The sequence below is a fragment of the Tripterygium wilfordii genome, chromosome 3, assembly GCF_013401445.1.
Source record: "Tripterygium wilfordii isolate XIE 37 chromosome 3, ASM1340144v1, whole genome shotgun sequence".
NCBI lineage: Eukaryota > Viridiplantae > Streptophyta > Magnoliopsida > Celastrales > Celastraceae > Tripterygium > Tripterygium wilfordii.
The window spans coordinates 9,445,080-9,463,726 of NC_052234.1; the positions used below are offsets into that span (position 1 = coordinate 9,445,080).

Below are 18,647 nucleotides of genomic sequence, written 5' to 3' on the forward strand. Positions count from 1 at the left end.
AATCATCCTTCAACATAAAAAAAAATAGTTAAAAACTTATTTTCTATGGGAAAGAGTCTAATTTGAATGTTGGCATAATCTCAAGAATAAATTGTCCTATTATTGAACGTTGATGAAGTTTTGCATTCCTATGTGCTTATATGCAAGTCTATTAGATCAATCCATTCTGGTGAGATGGAAGAGTGGACATCTGAAATATGGTTTCAATGGACATATGGAGACCTTCAAACAAAGAGTAGATGCTAAATCTTCATAAACATTAACAAATCAGGATTATTTCATTATGATCAAGATGTAAGATAAATATACATATATACAGCTCCATGTGAGAAAAAAAAAAGGGTGGCAAGAACCCCAGGAAACCTTCCTATATTTCCTGGAAAAAGAATTGAATTTGAAGAAAAGAATGTTTTCTAGTGAAGTTCTGCAATGTGAATAAGTTGGAGCTCAGAATTGATTTCCCATGGCAATGTCTTCCAATGGCATGCTGTATATGGGAAGCTAAACACCGGCGCAAAACCCGGTAACAAAAATGCTGATATGTTCCAACTTCAATTATCTTCAGAAAATACTTTGAATATGAAGTCGCGAAAACGCCTCGAGTATTGCTTGGGATCAACAGCTGATATGGAAGTTGGATCATACTGGATGGACTTGTAAGCATGCTCAAGCTTCTTGCTGATATCGTAGTCTTGAAGAATATCAATGATACCAAAGAACATTATGACATCATAGTACTCCCCAGTAGGTTCTCCTACAAGCTGGACTTCACAATCGTTTCTTCTTATCGTTCTTTCTGCTCGAACTGGCATGTTAACGCCCAATCGTATTCGTGCCCAACTGCAACACCCAATTGGCTACTAATGTCAAAGAAAATACTTTGTTTTCTGCTTTGAACATTCATAATTTAGCTCTGTGACGATGCCTTTTAAGACTAGCTATAACTGGGTGATAGTTTAACCGAAAAACATTTCACCTGCTCGGGTCTAGAAGAAGCTGATCCATGTCTGCTCTAGAAAGCCGTGGAGCTCCTTCAATCTCAGGTTCACCTACGAGAAGAAACTAGTTGAGAAAAACATAAAGCTGGTCTGGAGATTAGGGATGTAGAGACTTCAGAAAGGGATGGACAGTAACCATGAGACTGACCTTCCGAAGGAATCAGGTCTCCACTAGCTGATGCTTCTCTAAAATGAAGACCAACCAGAAGACTATAATCCATTATTCTCTCCTGTTCTAGTAACTCGCAATCCCTATCTACTTGCCTGTGAGACAAAGAAGCAAATTATTAAGGCCAGTGCGAGGCATTAAGACCAATGAACAAAGGGAAAAAAAATACTGTTTCACCTGCAAAACTCTTGAAACCATGACTTTTGCAGTCTGAATATGAAATTTAGATCAAGGTCTTTAAGAATAGTTGTTGCCTCAATCTCTGACTCAGGCTTGTCTGTTACCCGGCCAAGAGATGATCCTTTCAAGTCAAAGCGTCTATGAATGGCATATTCTGAACAGAAGAGATTTCCCATGATAATGAAGCGTACCTGGTTATTCACTGTATTATATTAATTATGACCAAATGTGTCTTATTTATTACTAACAAAGGATTTTGTACCAACTTATGGAAATTTCAGAATGTACTGTGGGGAAAAGATGATGCCATCTTTATTATTCTATACAAGATTTCAAGTCGAAGCCTTCAAGGATACATTTTGTGCAGTACTTACCAAAAAAAGATTCTATTTGTGCAGCAATCTTAAGTGCATACCTTCTTTTGGATAGGACCAGTTAACTTCACACAATGCAGACCGAAAAATTTGGTTACTAGAGTGTTCTCAAAGGCTCGAACGTGGTTATAGTAGGCTGCCAGCATCCTGATTAGCACCTGTACCATTAAACTAACATCAAGCCAGACCAGAAAGGTTGATAACTAGTGTTGATTGCTAAAAAGAATACTTTGAACAGGCAATCTAAGACTCTAAGACTCACTTTCACTTCCGATTTCTTCATTGTCTTGATCATGTAGCGATCATCATTGGTCAAATAAAAGAAGCTGCCACTTTTTCCGGGAGATGAAAGTTCACGAAGGGCATCATTCCCACATATAGATATCATGTAATCTGCAGGGTCCACCTTGAACAACTTCCTTAGAGTCCTGAAGTTTATGATATTAAAAAATTCTGAAATCAGCATTTCAGCATCTTTAACATAGGGTCTTTTAATTAACACACAAAGTTTATGTTGGATTGATTTGGATATAAAGTGACAGCGAAAAATAAAATCCGATTTTATGAGAAAAAATGTGAAGTAATTTGTGTTTTTCCTTTAACATTGCCAAAAAACATATGGGAGGTTTTCATTCGCAAGAAAGAATAAGAACGGACAATTGAATGCAATATATATGCAAGCCAAGACCTGAAGACTAATGGACAATAGTCCTTCCATTTGAATTCACATGACTGGTGGGGTGGAGTGTATTTGGTTCCTTCTGGTGGAAATCTTGTCCACACTTTCTCCTTGGGATCAAAAGCTGAAGCCTTCAAGTCAAGAGATGCAGCTGGAGCAGGCCTTCCAACAGAATGCCTGCACGTCATAACTGATAATGAGTTTCATATAAATCAAGCAACTCAAGCCTGCAAAAGGAAACAACGTAAAGCTATTTCTTCAATAAATTAATTTAGCCAGAAGAAGAGATTAAGGGAAAAATCTTGGAATCCTGTGGACCATTGTGGTGTTTATTCTTGATTGCAATTCCTGGAGAGTAAGTTCCATCTAGAGAATTTGTGTCAAACTTTGCCTAATAGAAGAATATATGGTTCTGCTAAACGATAACTGATTAAGCAATCAAAAAGCGAAGGGCAATGGTGATTGATTTCTACAACTAAAATGATGTGAATATACCGAATGTGCATCATGAAATGACCCAACAAACTATACAATCTCAAAGCAACAATATTTACCTGATTCCTAGCTGTAAGTTAAGCATAAGCTCATAATTCTTATGCCCTTTGCATATTGTCTCTCCTTGCCTTTTCACTGTTTTTGGTACTCTTAGTGGAACCCCCCTTGGAAGTAGACTACCAGTCCCTTGATCATGATCATCATATAATCCCAACAAATCATTATCACCCAAATCTCTCCTATTCCCATTATCACTACTGCCATCAAAAGTACTCTCACCACCATGATCACCTTCCCATATATTCATTCTATCGAAGGCCCTCTCTATGCCTACACTTACCCTCCCGTCAACAGACATCCTCCTGAGCTTATCCTCACCCTTTGACGAATTCCACACCGCAAGTTTCTTCTGCGATGGCAATATCGAAACCTTCTCTCCCGGACAAACAAGACAATCTTTCAAATAGACATTGTACACATCTTGAGGATCCCATTCAAGATTGTCCTCCAAAGATGACGCTGAAGGGTAACAAGTCCCATTTTGTTCATTAGGATCCTTACTCCAATTTCCCACATAGAAGCTCCCATCAGGCCACTTGAAAGTCCCTTGACCTTTAGGCACACCATCTTCCCAACACCCATCATATCTATTTCCATCAGTCCATACAAAACTTCCTTTCCCACAAATTACCCCATTTTTCCAATCACCCACATAGTAATTCCCATCCTTCCATTGATATCTCCCTTGCCCTTCTTGCAACCCTCTTCTCCATAACCCATCATACCAATCACCGTTAACATAACTCTTCACACCATGTCCATGCTTCAAATTCATCACCCATTGTCCTCTGTAAGTGTCTCCATTTGACCCAGTAAAGGTCCCAATCCCATCCATATACCCACTCTTGAATTCCCCTTCATATGTAGCTCCACCAGGCCAACTGAACCTCCCTTTCCCCATTGTCTTCCCCTTGTGCCATTCTCCGACATACATACACCCATCTGTCCACAAATACTTACCTTTTCCATTCGGAAAATTGTCGTACCATTGGCCTGTGTAATAGTCCCCATTTGGGAGTATTTTCTCTGTATGATATGGCTCCAATTTGGTTGAACCACTGTTGTCATTGTCTTCTTCGTTTTCATCATCTGCGTGTGCGATTGAGATTGTGCCGAATATGCTGTTCGCTCGCTTCTTTGCGGCCTGGGTTTTGCGTATGGTGGCCTCCCATGCCTTTATCATTCCGCTCTGTTCTTTGCTCATTGTGGACTTTCGTCGAATACCAAGACAGAATAGGACTGGAAGAAAGAGTTTCTCACAGAAATCATGAATACCCAGATTGAGAAAATGCGTTTAAAACGAATGGAGAATCAAAGAAATCAATAATATTCAAGAAAGAAAATGACTTGTCAATGCATTTCGAGATGTTGTGTGTGTGTGTGTTTGGGGAGCTAGAAGAACGAATCAGCCAAAGAGGGGCTTTTTCATGGACCAAGTTTTTTTTGATCTCTCAAAAACTTGTCCTTTTTTTCTTCATTCAAATTTTAATCTTGTTGTGACAGATTTTGATGAGTGTGTGAAACAAAGCATAATTTTCTCGTCCTGTGTTTTTTTCCCTCTTGTTGGATTCAAAGATCAGGACTTGTTCTTCTCCTACAACCTCTGAACAACGCGACATTTGTAGGGACAGGAGCAACCTTGGTCGATTTTTACTATTTTCAGTCCTCATTTACAAATATAGACTCCTCCTTATTCAAAATCTAATAAAACAAAAGAAAAATAGTACTTTATCCGTCCCCTTCAATAACAGCTATGATATGAACTCCAACATTATCCAACCAATTATGATCGGGATTCCAATAATATCCTAATTATCTCAGTTGTAGGTACAACCTATGTAACTTCATGGTATATCCATGGATTAGCCGATTTCTTTTTGGAAGGCTGTAACTTCTAACTGTCGTAATTGCTACGCTGCTAATGGTTTAGTGCATTCTTTATTGTTATTATGGGGTCTTAAAGCATAAGAGATTGTACGCATAGGATTTCATGTGCATCATTTGAAACATGTGGAGCTCACGAATTTATTTGGATCTTGTGCATCAAACTCAAATAACTGGGATGCCGACCGCTCACATCCTTATCATTTTTGCTTCAATAATCAGACTTCCATAATTTTTATTTCTTGCACTTTATAACACATTAAATTTGTGCACAATCACTTACAAATCAAATACAATAAAACTATGAAGAAAAGGGCAACAAATTTAGGAGCAATTATGAGTTTTGATTGCTTAGAGCTTGTTGAGTTTGGAGAGAAGAAAAACAGTGGCCGAGGTGACGCCAGGAATGAAGACTTCATTAGGAACTGCTCTTGGAGCAACTACATTCTTGATAAACAGAGCAGCAGCAGGAATTCCAAATATGTAGAAGATCACATCTTTTGATCCAAATCCAGTAAATCCAGTGTTGAGCATCACTTCTCTAAGTATCATATTGAACTCTTCCTTCTTCAGATTTTTCCCTTTCCCCTTGTGATGATTCTACAAAACATAACAAACACACACAAATATACAATATCAAGCTTTCAGGGACGGAGCCAGGATTCAAATAGGTACCAGAACATGTAATAAAATTGAACATGTAATAAAATTGATGCTTACGTCGTACGCCTTTTGGAGCACCTCGACACTAGGTACACGGAATTGAGTGTTTCCAAGTTTTTCGTTGATTTCTCTGTTAACATATATGACATAACAAGAAGAAAAAATAAATTAAGAAAGAGCATTAAGAAGAAATCAAATTAAAAATAAAAAATAGAAAATAAAAAGCTTGATTTATGAATGTAAAATAGTACTCCACAGTTTGTGATATTGCTCTAGAGAATTCTGTGAAGTTCCATTCTTTATGTTGGCCTCCAAAGTACTTATCGTAGCATTCTTCTATTTTGGCACCTATTTCTTTCTCTTTGTGTGCATCAGCTCCTGCATCCAATAGCCATATATATATGCAGCACAATTACAAAATTATAATTATTATGTTAAGTAATTAAAGCTAAAAAAAATACTCCTAATTAGTCTTGAATATTACTAGTATATCATAAAAATGGTGATTTTTTTTTTGTTTTTATTAAATTGGTTCCATTAATTCTTACTATCTTCTTCAATGGTGATTTCTCCAATTTCTTTATTTAGGACCAGGAATAAGCCACGCCATTCATCTGCAGCTTGATATGCTAAGGCAAGTACTTTATAGATTGGATTTGGTAATAAACCTGTAAAAATTTTAAGAAAAAATGTATACATGTTCATACAATTAATCTTGAACTTGATCAAAAAAAAGTTATTTAATTATTCATATTAGTCGATATGCAAGAAATTAAAGTCCCACAAAAGATATATAAATTCAAAAATGGGATTCAATTATTGAAATCAATGTTTAAGAACTTCTTACACTACCTATTTAATAGGGTTTAATTTTTTGGCTTAATTTCAAGTTTTATTGAAATTGAAATGTACATATATTGAGAGAGAGGGGGTACCTGGAGTAAACTTCATTAAAGATTGACCCATGATTGTCTTCAATCTCCTTTTGGAAGGTTTGGGCTAATGTGAATATGGTGGATGAATTGTTACATATATATATATATATATATATATATATATATATATATATATATATATAATCATTTATATATACATAAATAGACTGTTTGGTATATGTGCTTCATTGGGCAAAGAACACTTGCATGCTGGGCTTAGTATATTGCATTTCTTTGATGACAAGCAAATTGCATTAATACGTTCACCATAAATTAGAATATAAGCAACCATATATGTATGCATTGTGACAGAGAAAATGCCTTGCTTAAGGAATGTTATGGATTTGCATTTAGAACTAGTGCAAAGTATAATTTTTATACATTTTTTTTCTCCAATTACAATACGTTACCCTTCAGTTACTCACTACTTACTACGGTAAAGAAAAAATATGCAGGTGAATACTCTCATAGTCACATTTAGTGTTTGAAACTTGGAATAATGCTTGAGAATCCCAAAATATGACCCTTATTTTATCCCCAATCAATGTTCATTGTTCGTTCTTCCGCCTGCGTTGCTTTCATTGTTCCATTTTATTCTTTTAGGTAAGTTGCAAATTCATCAACTATTGGATGATGTCAAACTTGTATCCTTATCTTCCAATAGTATATGTCTATATGATAATTTTTAGGAGAAACCCAAGCCAAGCAACTAAAAAAAGACCAAAAGACAAGGAGACAACCCAGGGAAACGCCAGCAAGCACTAACACCAAAAAGAAGCAACCCGAGAACCACAGACAAGGAATCATTTAGTCTGGGAACCCAAGCTATCAGAAATTCTTCTCTGTTCATTCCTTTCTTAGCCAGAACATCAGCCACTCCGTTAGCTTCTTTCCAGATATGGTTGTGAGAGATTGGGGAAAGATTTTCTATCGCGTTGAGCTCCTGTTCACTCCTACCTGAGTCTGTTTTTGCATTGAGCTCATGGTTGAAATAAGAAGATATGTGACAAAGATTACTTATCATATTTTATAAATTTTTTTATTTTTAATGTTATTTTTTATACTTTTGAATGTATAATTAATAGATAACTCAAAAAAATTCCAACAGCGTTGCCCCTAAAACTCCGTTTAGCTTTGTTTACCCTGACATAAAATCCTCTATTCACCACTACGACCCCATCCTGTTTAACAATGTAATATGCCTAATACATGACTAGATAACTATAACAACACATGTAAGTCGGGTGTCAGCCTAGTTGGTTCCCATTATTGTATTTCTACGCGGTGGTCAAGGGTTCAATCCTTGTGGATAGCATTTGTGTGAATTATGTGAGTGTGTGTGAATTGCATATGTATATGAGTTGGAGGGATACATATGTACGTGGTGCATGTGTGTAATCCTATTGCCAAGATAAAAAAAAAAATACTATAACACACATCCGATTTGGATACACGTATGCATGATCATTAGTGTGTAATTAATTAAGTATCCGATTTGGATACACGTATGCATGATTAGTGTCTAATTAATTAAGTATGAGGAGCATGAATGGACCCATAACCTAAACATTATTTTTTTTTTAGTGAACTTCTTGCATCGAATCATTGCTCTCTCAGATTATGTGATTTAGAGGATCTAATAAGAATAGTTGACGTTAATTACATTTTATTATAGTAAAAAACAAATAGGGAATATCCCCAAGATGACACGTGGACCAATGAAAAAATAGAAAAACCTGAAAAGACCAAAAATTAGTTTTCTTTTTTATAGGAGTAATATTATGTGGTGCTAAAAAAAAAATTTTAAAAAAAAATTCTGTTATTTGGATTTATAGAATCGGCGATAGAATATTAGAATCAACAGAATCGTCTGGTATCATCACCGTCATCAAATACCCTCTCTCAAGAAAAAGAAAAAGAAAAGCAAATAACCGACCTTGACCCCACACGCGCCGTAACATCTTCACCAAGTACCCGCGTTGGTCGCGTCTCTGCCTCCTCCTTCGCCTTTCCTAACCCTTTCAATTCCAATTTGTGCAGTTTTTTTTATTATTTTCAATCTTAATCTCTTTCACCGGCCTTGTCGGTTTGACGGTGCTGGATGGAGTAATGCGCGGTTCGAGGAAGAGAAACCGGCAGCGTAATTGAGGAAGAAGATCCTTTGTGTAATTGAAGAGGAAGAAAATTAGGTTTTTATATAGAGATATGATTGTGAAGGTTGTGACTGAAATTGGGATTGAGATTGGTGACTTTCATTGCAAGATTGGGAGGTTGTAGTTTTTTGTGTTTTGTTTGAATTCGGAAATGTCTGAATTGGTGGCTCGTACCGGTCGCCATCAGCAGCGCTACAAAGACGGTTGTCGCCTCGTCGCTGGGTACTCTTTTTTTCAAGAATTCAATTACTGCTTTGAATGTGCGCTTGTTTCTTTATTGTCTATTTTGGAATCACATTTGTTTTTCGAATATGTCGTTTTCATGCTATCCAATCAGGATATTAAAGAATATGTGTTGAGTAAAATCTGAAATTTAGGTTTTGTTTTCTTTTTTTACTCGAAAGAGATATACATACAACTTTTGTGAAAATGTAATTTATTTCTGGTATTTATTGTTGAGTAGAGGCATTCGTTAGCTAACATGCTAGCATTCCTATGTCCTGCATTGCTGCATTGAGAATTGGGGTTTTCTGCTCTTGGCTTTTTTCTTTTGGGTGGATCAAACATCATTCTTATTAACTAATTGGGATGATCCTAACTTGTTTAGTCGCTGGCAGGTGTATTCCTTTCAAGTATAGAAGTTCAGATGATAATGATGATGGCACGTCGGAGAAGGTTGTAGAGGTACTAATGATCAACTCCGCGAGTCGACCTGGTCTTCTCTTTCCAAAGGTACAAATTCAGCAAATATGTATCCTGGAACTGCATTTACTCTATGAAGATTACATTTTATTTTTTTGAACTGGGTCATAAGAAATGTGCGGAATAATATTATTAAAGGGCAAAATTTTTTGATATGTGAGTCTTACTCATCTATTGATGTGATAGACATTCATTTTTTTGTCTCTCTAGTCTGCAGTCTACTTGGCATTGTAATTGTATGTATAACACATGGAGAAATGTGATATATGAAAACACTGGACATTGATTTGTGGCGCCTTAGGTGATATTCATATTTTACTTTTCATTCAACAACATTTAAGAAGGATAAGAGGGTAATGTTTGAATTCATGAAGTTTCTGTTTTATTTGATCACAGGGTGGGTGGGAAAATGATGAAACTGTTGAGGAGGCAGCGCTGCGTGAAGCTGTAGAAGAAGCTGGGGTCAGAGGTGATCTGATGGTAAGCAGGAATTACTTGCATTGACTTCTCTTTTGTGCATGGTTGGGTGAACCATACTCAATAATATATTTAAGATGAAGCAAGAGTTTGTGATTTTGTAAGCTGGTGGAGTTGGTGCATGGATTATTTGCTTTGTTTTCAGTGTTTTAAGCATGAAATTGGTGACACAATTGTTGTAGCATGAATCTAGATTGTATTTAAGCATTTTTTTTACTTCACTGCTCATAAGCCTGAAACTTTTGCAAGTTTTTCATATGTATGATTGGAATGAGGAATAAATTAATAAAACCAATCGTAATTAAATTATTACATTTGATTTTCTTCTTGATCTTTATGTTGTTCACATTTTGACCATCTTAAATGGCTTGGCATCAAGTGAAGTATACGACGATTAATTGCCACTTCGCTGCAGAAAGCCTAACAAAGGACACTTTGAGTTGTTTCCAGCATATGTCTTGAAACTATAAATGTAGGTACCTCTGTCAATCCTATCAAATAGCCTGAAGTCTCACATTCTATTGTTTTTTTTTCTATGACTCCTGTAACCAAAAACCATAATTAGTATATTCAAACAAAGAAATTTCACAGTTCTCCTGTATTCTTGGCTTTATTTTATAATTCAATAGATGTTGATGCATTCATTGGAGAACGTACAAGGAAGAGTACCATTTGATAACCGGCAGTAGCAATTAACCTTTCTTTAAGTGCTGTCACCACCTTGACAACAGTTGAGATGCTCTTTTGGTCAGTTGGTTGCTACCACTTCTCAAAAAATGTGTCTATGATTATACAACCAACAATTAAACCATGGACATTGTTAGTCCACTAATTGTGATACGGTTATGCTTTGATTACACAACCATGTAGTTATACTTCGGCTTGTCCATCTTGCTTGAATTTTGTGAATGAGAACCATGTCAACCTTTTTCAGTTGCATCCCATCTCCACCTTTGTCTTCTGTAAATTATCTATTCAATATATCGAAAGAATGGCCTCAGGTATCTCCTGAGTTTTATTTTTGTGGACTTCTCTTCTTCATCCCAAGGTTGATAGAGAAATGGCTTTTTATAAATTATGTGTCTTGTTGTACACCAGTTGCACATGAACTTGTCATAAAAGTATCCTTAACACCGCCTCCTCTTTTTTCTCAGACTATTTGTTCCCATGACATTGTTGTTTGTTTTCTTCTTTCTTGACAATGTAGATCCTGGTTGGTTGTTTTCTCCATGCACTGTGTATCCTAGTCTTTATGCTTACAAAATGACTTGTTTGGCCAGCAATTCACATTTTAATAATGGGCTACCCTGTTTTCAGCATTTCCTGGGGCATTACTTGTTTAAGAGCAAAACTCTTCAGGATGAGTTTAGTCCAGAAGGTTTGTGTAAAGCAGCCATGTTTGCTTTGCTTGTGAAAGAGGAGCTTGATTCTTGGCCCGAACAGAGCACTCGGCAGAGAACTTGGCTGACGATTCCTGAAGCTTTAGAGTGCTGCCGTTATCAATGGATGCGAGAGGCCCTTGAGGAAGGCTTCTTGAAGTGGCATGCAGAGCAAATGGTAAACCCCTCAAAGGACCAGAACCATATAAATTCCTCTTGATTCATTGCAAAAGCAGCAAGAATATTTCATGGATAGTTGCAAGGTGCCAGTCTGAAGCTGATTTTGGCACCTTAGGTTTTATTCTTCTCTCTTTCCAGGGTTAGGCATAGGCGGCACATGGACATGAATCATGATGAAGGTTTGTGCCCATTTTGGTGTTTACCTTCTTTTTTCTTTTGCAAATTTTATTTTCTGGTTGTTAATTTCATCTTTCATTTCTCATGTTACTGCATAAAATTGGTCAAGTTGACTGGGAAAAGGAAAAGAAAATATCAGTTTAGAGCAATTTTGTCTCTGTTTCTTTTAAGGCTTAGCTTTAATTCTTTGCCAATAAAGTTTTATGGGAGATCTTGTACTCTTCTAGTGTGTTTCTTGCCTTCTTGGGGTTTTAGAGTTTAATCAATTTGCAAATGATTTACAGTTTTCAAATGCTTAATTGACGCCTTCTGGCAACATTCGATTACTCTGCTATTGAAACGGGAATGATATTACATATTCTATGGTTTTGTTAATAGTTAGTTTTTATACTGTTTATTTTCAAACTATCAATCAGTACTCTGATAAGTTATTTTCAAGTTGGAATTGCTAACCCTTGCAGCTCGATTCCTATCCCCTTCAAGCATCACAATCAACTGTGACTCATTTAATTTCGCAAAATAAAAAAGTCCTGCAGTTTGTGCACATTTTTATTCAAGTGGTTTTAAAGTCTTTTTCAGTTATGGTTTTCTAGTGGAACTTTAAGGCTGTGTATTAGTCTGTCTCGGTCAGTCATAATTTATCACGACTTATTATCAAAAAGAAATTTGAATCCCTTGAAAGAGTTGGGATAAATTGTACTCAATTATGTGGACTTGGATGATGTTTGTAATAGTGGTATATTGTCCAGTGTAGCCAATTAGATGACTTGAGAGAAGACCTTAGTTGTCAGTACTTTTGGAAGTGCATGCTTTTGGGGCTCTTATACTTGTTTGCTACTGAAGAGCAGCATCATTTGTCTTCTCTCTGACACTTGCAACTCTTTTCTATGTGGCCAAAAGTTCAATAGAGAAAAGTGTGATAAAGTGACTGCATGTAAATCATTACTGTTTTCAACTTCTCTATTTGTCTTGTGATTTCTTCAATTATTATGGTTGAAGTTGAGCTTTTGTCATGTAATAACTAATAACCCTTTCAAAGCAAAACATTGGAAAGGAAAAAAAAAATACTTACAGCGGCCGTCCATGTTTCCACAATATTTACGTTTCTGGTAGGGCGGTTTGTCTGCTTATGGACTAATCTTTTCATTGCGGCTGTCAAAAATCAAAAACGGTTTTCCAATTAGAGAAGCCCAATTTGTTAATTAAGCTGCCAAAGTTTGGCCAGTTCACTTACTTTTGGACATGAACTGACTTTTTTTTTTCCAAATAAACGGAGCCAATGAGTAACCATCACAAGGCTTCGCAATTAAAATAAGCCTGATAGGGAAACTAAAATATCAGCAAAAGATAACGTTGGACTGCAGAAGAAAGCAAGTATTGGCATTGCAATGTTGCCTGTATCTTGTGTGGACTTAAATGCGGATTTATTTTTTTCCTATGTGTGATTTTGTAAATAAGTGGGATCCAAAGCAAGTTGGCTTCCAACTATTGTGAATTGAATTGAGCACATTCAAGTAATTGAGAAGCAATTTGGAGGAGTTGGTGGGAGTGAGAACCCACATAGGCGACAAAGAACAGCTATATATGAAAGGTGTGACTTGTACAGTTGTACGTACGGAGACCCAACTTGAGACAATACTGTCAATAATAATATAATCCATTGAATACTAGAGAACAGAGATACAGCTGAAACAGAAAATCATTCAGTGTCAATACAACAGTGAAAAAAAAAATATATATATATAGACTCCTTTTCTGCAGTATCGATAATCATATCTATTCCTCCATCGGTTAATGAATTTGTATATATGTTGGGTCCCAGACTCCTTTTCTGCACTTCTAATCACATAGTCTAAGTCTTTAAGATTGATTGAGCCATCATGAGGAGCTAAATTAAATCAACCAATTTAGGAATCAAGCAAGCAAGCTAGCTAGCTTAGCTACCTAGAAGAACTGCCATTAAAGTCCTATTTCCTTTGGCAATTATAGATGTTAGTGCAAAATTTGTTACAAGGCCAAAGACTTGATCCAGTGCCAACTATTTGCCACCTCACCTCCGACGGGAATGTTATCTCACCATGGTCTCGAGTTGCGCACATGATTGCTTCTACAAAAGTATGCGGTAGTCACCCTTCCCACGTGTCAATCTTGGATATCATCCTAACCTTGGAACTCTGAATTCACATGCCTCGACGCACTCGATACCGACACCAAACATACATCGCGCAATTGACATCAACATATAGATCGCCTCGATGCACTCAACACAAACATATAGATCGACTACGTGCTCGATCGACGCCAACAGGTATAAACTTCTCTATGCGATGCTCTCTACGAAGGCTCTCCCAGGAGTACTATTTGCAATGCTCTCCCCGAAGTACTCTATGTGACGCTCTCTACGAAGGCTCTCCCCAAAGTACTCTATGCGACGCCCTCTACAAAGGCTCTCCTAGGAGTACTCTATGACGCTCTCCTTGGAGTACTCAGTGCGACGCTCTCCCCAGGGTACTCTACGCGATATTCTATGTAGAGGCTCTCCCCGAAGCACTCCACACGACGCTATCTACCAAGGCACTCCTCATAGCACTCTACGCCACCTTAGTCTATGCATGGCACTCCCCAAGTCATACTCACTTTACAGTCACGGGGAACTCTCTCCACTCCATCCCTCTCTTGTTATTTGCCTACTTTCAATACTAACTTGACTGTCAGCCCTGGTGTCAAGGACTCTTCGATTGTCACCTATCTCATCCACACATTCATCAACATCTCTTGATTGTAGATTTTTACCATCTACAATAGATTAAATAAAATTGCACCAGCATCTAGAGAGAGAGAATAAAAAATTACATATATTAAAAACCAAATTAATTAATAAGATGAAAATTATACAATATTATACGCATATACGTATATCACATATATGGCACAGGCCTTGGAGAGCTTAATTAGTGTGTGTATATTTACACACACTAATCAAGTAGTATTGCTTACATTGCAAATAATTAAGCTCCTCTCAGCAAATCCCCATGAGAAAAATCAGAAAATATAAACCCTGAGAGTGGAATGTTATTCTCAAACATCTGCTGATGATGAGACGGCATGAAAGCATCATCATATTCATCGAACGGCTCAGCGAACAGCAGTGGAGGTAGAGAAGGAGGATCAGGGCTCTCATCTGCTGTAGATGTAGTGGGGTCCAACGAGAAGACCTGATGGTCATCATCATCATCACAGCCATCAATCTTACCATCCAGCAAAGCAGGTGGCTGATGACCGACATCATAGAAATCTGGGTCCTCCAGAAACTTAGTTGGATCGGAATCCTTGCCCGTGAGTCGTTGAACCAAGGCCCTGAATTCAGTGGCGCTGGTATTGAACTTCTTTGGGTTGGATATGTACACTACTCTTAAGGGCTTCTTCTTCTTCTTGGTGGTGCTGGTATTCGCCTTCTTATTTGCTCCATTCGGTAGTAGAATATTCTCCATGATTAAGGAAAATTTTAAGGTGGAGGAGAGGGGTTTTTGGGAGGGGGAGAAGAGAAAGAGGAAAATCTGATGGGAGAGAGGAAGATAATTGGAAACTAACCAAACAAATGGGGCTGTGGGCTTCATATAATCATCAGTCCCAACCGCCATTTAAAGCGCGTCCCAAATTGTCATGTTGCTGCTACATCATGCTATGTCGTTTCATTGCTTACTGTTTCGAAAGCACGCGCGACTAATGGGGGCGTGAAAAATACCAAATTTACCCGAAAAATTTTGTAGTTGTCACGACGTCATCATATGGATGCTTGATGACGTCAATTAGCTTGGCTCGGCTCACCTCGGCTAAGATAAGACAAGATCCGGAACAAAGTTTGGCGTGGAAGATCCAGTGTGCTCGGGTTTTGCGATAGAAAAATTAGGGATCCGACACTGTAGATAAATTACGGGCACCCGAAAGATCTAATACTTGCTTACACCGCGACACCACGTCCATCACTGATGATGGGAAATTATCCGTCTCTGTTTTTTTCTTAGATGATGCATGCATGCATTAATTCGCTTGCTTTTGATCCACGTAATTAAACTAATAGTTCAAAAAAAAATTTTCTTTAATTACGTCCCCTAATAAAATTGTAATCCTTATGATGACAACTTAAAATGAACACTTTCAATGTTGATTTGTGTTATTTTGGTTTAATATGTGAAGTGACGGATTATAACATTGTATCATTGACTTTAAGCTCCAGCCACATCGATTGATCGTGAATGCTTAAATACTACTCCAATTTTTTCCTCTCCCTAAGTTTCTCTTTCAAACATACTTACTGGACCTAGAAACAGACTTAGCTACCTAATTGACTTGATTGATCGACTCAATCTTAGACGTGTATTATTCTGGACCTAGAACACAAAATTTAAAATTATGATTTTAAACATATATGTATGTCATGATCGAGTTTGTTATCTTCTAATTAAGATTGATTACGTACACTACTCTAATTACCCCTAATTGATATATTGTTTGTTTCTTCAAGTGAATGCGAAATATATTTTAAATGCCCAATGTATATATATTTCAAAGTGATCAGTATATACATTTTTATTTTTATTTATTCAGTTAAATTTATTGGCAGACAGCAAGTCCCGGATATTTATTTATCCGACTGAAAGAATCTATATCCAATCGGGGCGGCTAAACTAACCTAATGAGCATGTTTAAAAGAGTTGGAGTTTGGCGGCTCAAATTAATCACAAGCCAGTGGATACATACATACATACACACATACATATATTGATATACACATATTGTGAAGATGAGAGCTGCCCCTCTTAGGAAGCAATTAATACTACAAAACAAAAGATGTGAGCGGCCGACAGATGTTTACCGCAGATGTGGGGGGCTCATGCATGCATTATACATCACTAACCCACGGCATATGAATGATTGAATGCCATGCTTTGTTTTATTATTTAATTATTCATGCATGATACTATCCCTTATTTGTATATATATGTATATGTTTACATATATAAGACTAAACAAAGATGACTTCGCGTCAAATAGTAAATAATAAATCATTGTGAATAAGGGAGTTAGACAACTATAGAAACCCAAACCCTAGCGTCCTAAATATATCCATAAAGAAGAATTAAAAACAGGGCTTTTTTTTTTTTTTTTTAAATTCGAGAGGAAGATTCGAACCATGATCATCAGAGTGATACACACCATTCTTACCACTCTAATTAGTGGCTCGGGTATAAAAAAAAATGTTAATTAGCTCCTCGTTTTATAACCTCAAAAGAGAATTCTTATGTAATATATATATTTTTTTTTTATTTATTTATGAATAGCAGGCAAGCCATTGATTTCGCTGCCCATATGTGTAGCTCACTGCTCACTCACTGAAGACCGTAGCCTCGCCCCTGTGTAGTGTATATATGTATATATAATGTATATATCGATGTCAAGATGATATTTGAGAGAGTTGTTTAGGGCATTAATGGCGTTGCAGCCCTTTACGTCCCTATTCAGAATTTGCAGATGTCGATATTTAGTAATGTATTAGTTTATTATATTGGCCCCCCAGTTCCTTGATCGAGTAGGACATCCAACCTGTGAATAATTAAAATGGTAGATTAGCGTGCTAATGTATTGTTTCGTCGATCCCTATCTTTTATGTGTGCAACTTGGTATGTACTTGCTTCTCATGCATAATCACTAAGTCGAAAGCTTGGTCCCCTCGTCGGATTGTGAAAGGAAAATAATTAAGCATATCCAATTCTCGGGTCGTCAAGCCCACATAAACATAAATTCTCATCCGACGACATGGTAAGTTGGGTCAAAGCTCAATGCGTGACCATAAAAATATTGCTCTCAGGGAAATCTGAGAATCGAACTCAGGACCTTCCAAACCCATGCAGTTTGACCTTATAAATATTCATCAACTAGGCTGTCACCAAAATCATCAAAGTGATTAAATTGTGTCTCTTAGAGTCTCAATACTACTTTTAAAATTATTTTGACAATAGAGAATTATTATCAATTTCTCATTATTATCTAGATATAGTTTGAATTTTCATATAATTTGTTTTTACTTCGTAACTTTAAAAAAAGAAAAAGAAGACCTTGTGATGATTCACATAAATATACATATAATGTGACAACTACCATAATAATGTCGATATAATTACTTTAATGTAACAACTTTATGGATATCCCCTTTGTTTTCATAAAGAGTTTTATTTCTCCAGTAGTTTGTTCTCAATCATAATATCTCATTTTCACACCATTTATTAAAAAAAAAACCTAAAGCAAATTATTTATTTAATTTTTTTTAAATCCAAGGCAAATCCAGATTTGTTTTCGAAATAATATTACCAGAATATTCGTTCGAGATGGCATAAATATCCGTACACAAGGCAGTATTGGGTGTGGGCTTTGAAAAGTGGTTGGAAGGCTTTTCGGTAGCCTACCCTACCTCCTGTGAAAAGGCCCAGATAGTAAAGCCCATAAGTTTGGCGTGTTTTGGACTCCCGTGGGCCTAGTAATATATAAGAAAGTGCACTTACTTTTTTTTTAGGAGAAATAATTACTTAAATAATAATAATTTTTTAAGAATAAAATAATTTCTCTCAATACAATAATAGAGAGAAGTATGGGAAGCAAGAAAGTTGACTTGAATATCTATTTGTATGAAACTTGACTTCGGCTCTAAGGGGTATTATAGTAATTTTACAAACAAACTGCGTTGAAAAGTGAAATTTGATTATTGAAGGCTGCGATTTGACTAAATGAATAATTTTAGTCCAAGTATTAAAATGGGGGCTTACAACGTGACCACCAATTCGCATTCTCCAATAAGTGGCAACATTCAATGTATCGATTAGAATTTTAGGAAAAATAAAATAAAAAATATATATGAATTGTCTCATAATCATGGTGCTCATATAATTTAATAAAGAGAGGGTTCATGTGTTTTGGCCTATCTTCATCTCCACACCTTACCCAAATACCTAAATCTTGGGTTATTGTTTATGATCTATTTGACAATATTCGCTAATAAAAATGACAATTGAACAAATGATAGTTCGATTACGTCACATGTTGATAATGTTCAAAACTTGTCTTCCATCTCGGTGACGTATCAAGCG

At 36.5% G+C, this 18,647-nt stretch overlaps 3 protein-coding genes across 3 annotated transcripts; 1 reads left to right on the forward strand and 2 right to left on the reverse strand.

The window, feature by feature from the left end:
- Positions 1-290: 290 nt before the first annotated feature.
- LOC119995315 (phosphatidylinositol 4-phosphate 5-kinase 4-like) lies at positions 291-4,518 on the reverse strand. Its single transcript, XM_038841786.1, has 8 exons — positions 2,955-4,518; positions 2,410-2,577; positions 1,984-2,149; positions 1,763-1,879; positions 1,345-1,538; positions 1,147-1,262; positions 977-1,049; positions 291-840 (listed from the first exon to the last, which is right to left on the reverse strand). Exons 1-8 carry the CDS (start codon positions 4,157-4,159, stop codon positions 552-554), a joined length of 2,328 nt encoding a protein of 775 aa, XP_038697714.1. The 5' UTR covers positions 4,160-4,518; the 3' UTR covers positions 291-551.
- A 531-nt stretch (positions 4,519-5,049) lies between these two features.
- LOC119995436 lies at positions 5,050-6,516 on the reverse strand. The gene is made up of 5 exons (XM_038841945.1): positions 6,438-6,516; positions 6,051-6,170; positions 5,754-5,880; positions 5,560-5,632; positions 5,050-5,439 (listed from the first exon to the last, which is right to left on the reverse strand). The coding sequence occupies exons 1-5, from the start codon at positions 6,466-6,468 to the stop codon at positions 5,191-5,193; spliced, it is 600 nt and encodes a 199-aa protein (XP_038697873.1). The 5' UTR covers positions 6,469-6,516; the 3' UTR covers positions 5,050-5,190.
- A 1,778-nt stretch (positions 6,517-8,294) lies between these two features.
- On the forward strand, positions 8,295-11,819 carry LOC119986996 (nudix hydrolase 16, mitochondrial-like). The gene is made up of 4 exons (XM_038831681.1): positions 8,295-8,812; positions 9,208-9,322; positions 9,689-9,772; positions 11,087-11,819. Exons 1-4 carry the CDS (start codon positions 8,742-8,744, stop codon positions 11,366-11,368), a joined length of 552 nt encoding a protein of 183 aa, XP_038687609.1. The 5' UTR covers positions 8,295-8,741; the 3' UTR covers positions 11,369-11,819.
- The last annotated feature ends 6,828 nt before the right edge of the window (positions 11,820-18,647 follow it).

Coding starts and splice junctions, on each gene's coding strand:
- LOC119995315 (XM_038841786.1), bottom strand. CDS start 4,159: ATGAGCAAAGAACAGAGCGGAATGATAAAGGCATGGGAGGCCACCATA. Junction 1,880..1,983: donor TGAAGAAATCGGAAGTGAAA/GTGAGTCTTAGA, acceptor TTAATGGTACAG/GTGCTAATCAGGATGCTGGC. Junction 1,263..1,344: donor TGGTTTCAAGAGTTTTGCAG/GTGAAACAGTAT, acceptor TTTGTCTCACAG/GCAAGTAGATAGGGATTGCG.
- LOC119995436 (XM_038841945.1), bottom strand. CDS start 6,468: ATGGGTCAATCTTTAATGAAGTTTACTCCAG. Junction 6,171..6,437: donor TTTAATGAAGTTTACTCCAG/GTACCCCCTCTC, acceptor AAATTTTTACAG/GTTTATTACCAAATCCAATC. Junction 5,881..6,050: donor AATCACCATTGAAGAAGATA/GTAAGAATTAAT, acceptor TATTGGATGCAG/GAGCTGATGCACACAAAGAG.
- LOC119986996 (XM_038831681.1), top strand. CDS start 8,742: ATGTCTGAATTGGTGGCTCGTACCGGTCGCCATCAGCAGCGCTACAAA. Junction 8,813..9,207: donor GGTTGTCGCCTCGTCGCTGG/GTACTCTTTTTT, acceptor AGTCGCTGGCAG/GTGTATTCCTTTCAAGTATA. Junction 9,323..9,688: donor CTGGTCTTCTCTTTCCAAAG/GTACAAATTCAG, acceptor ATTTGATCACAG/GGTGGGTGGGAAAATGATGA.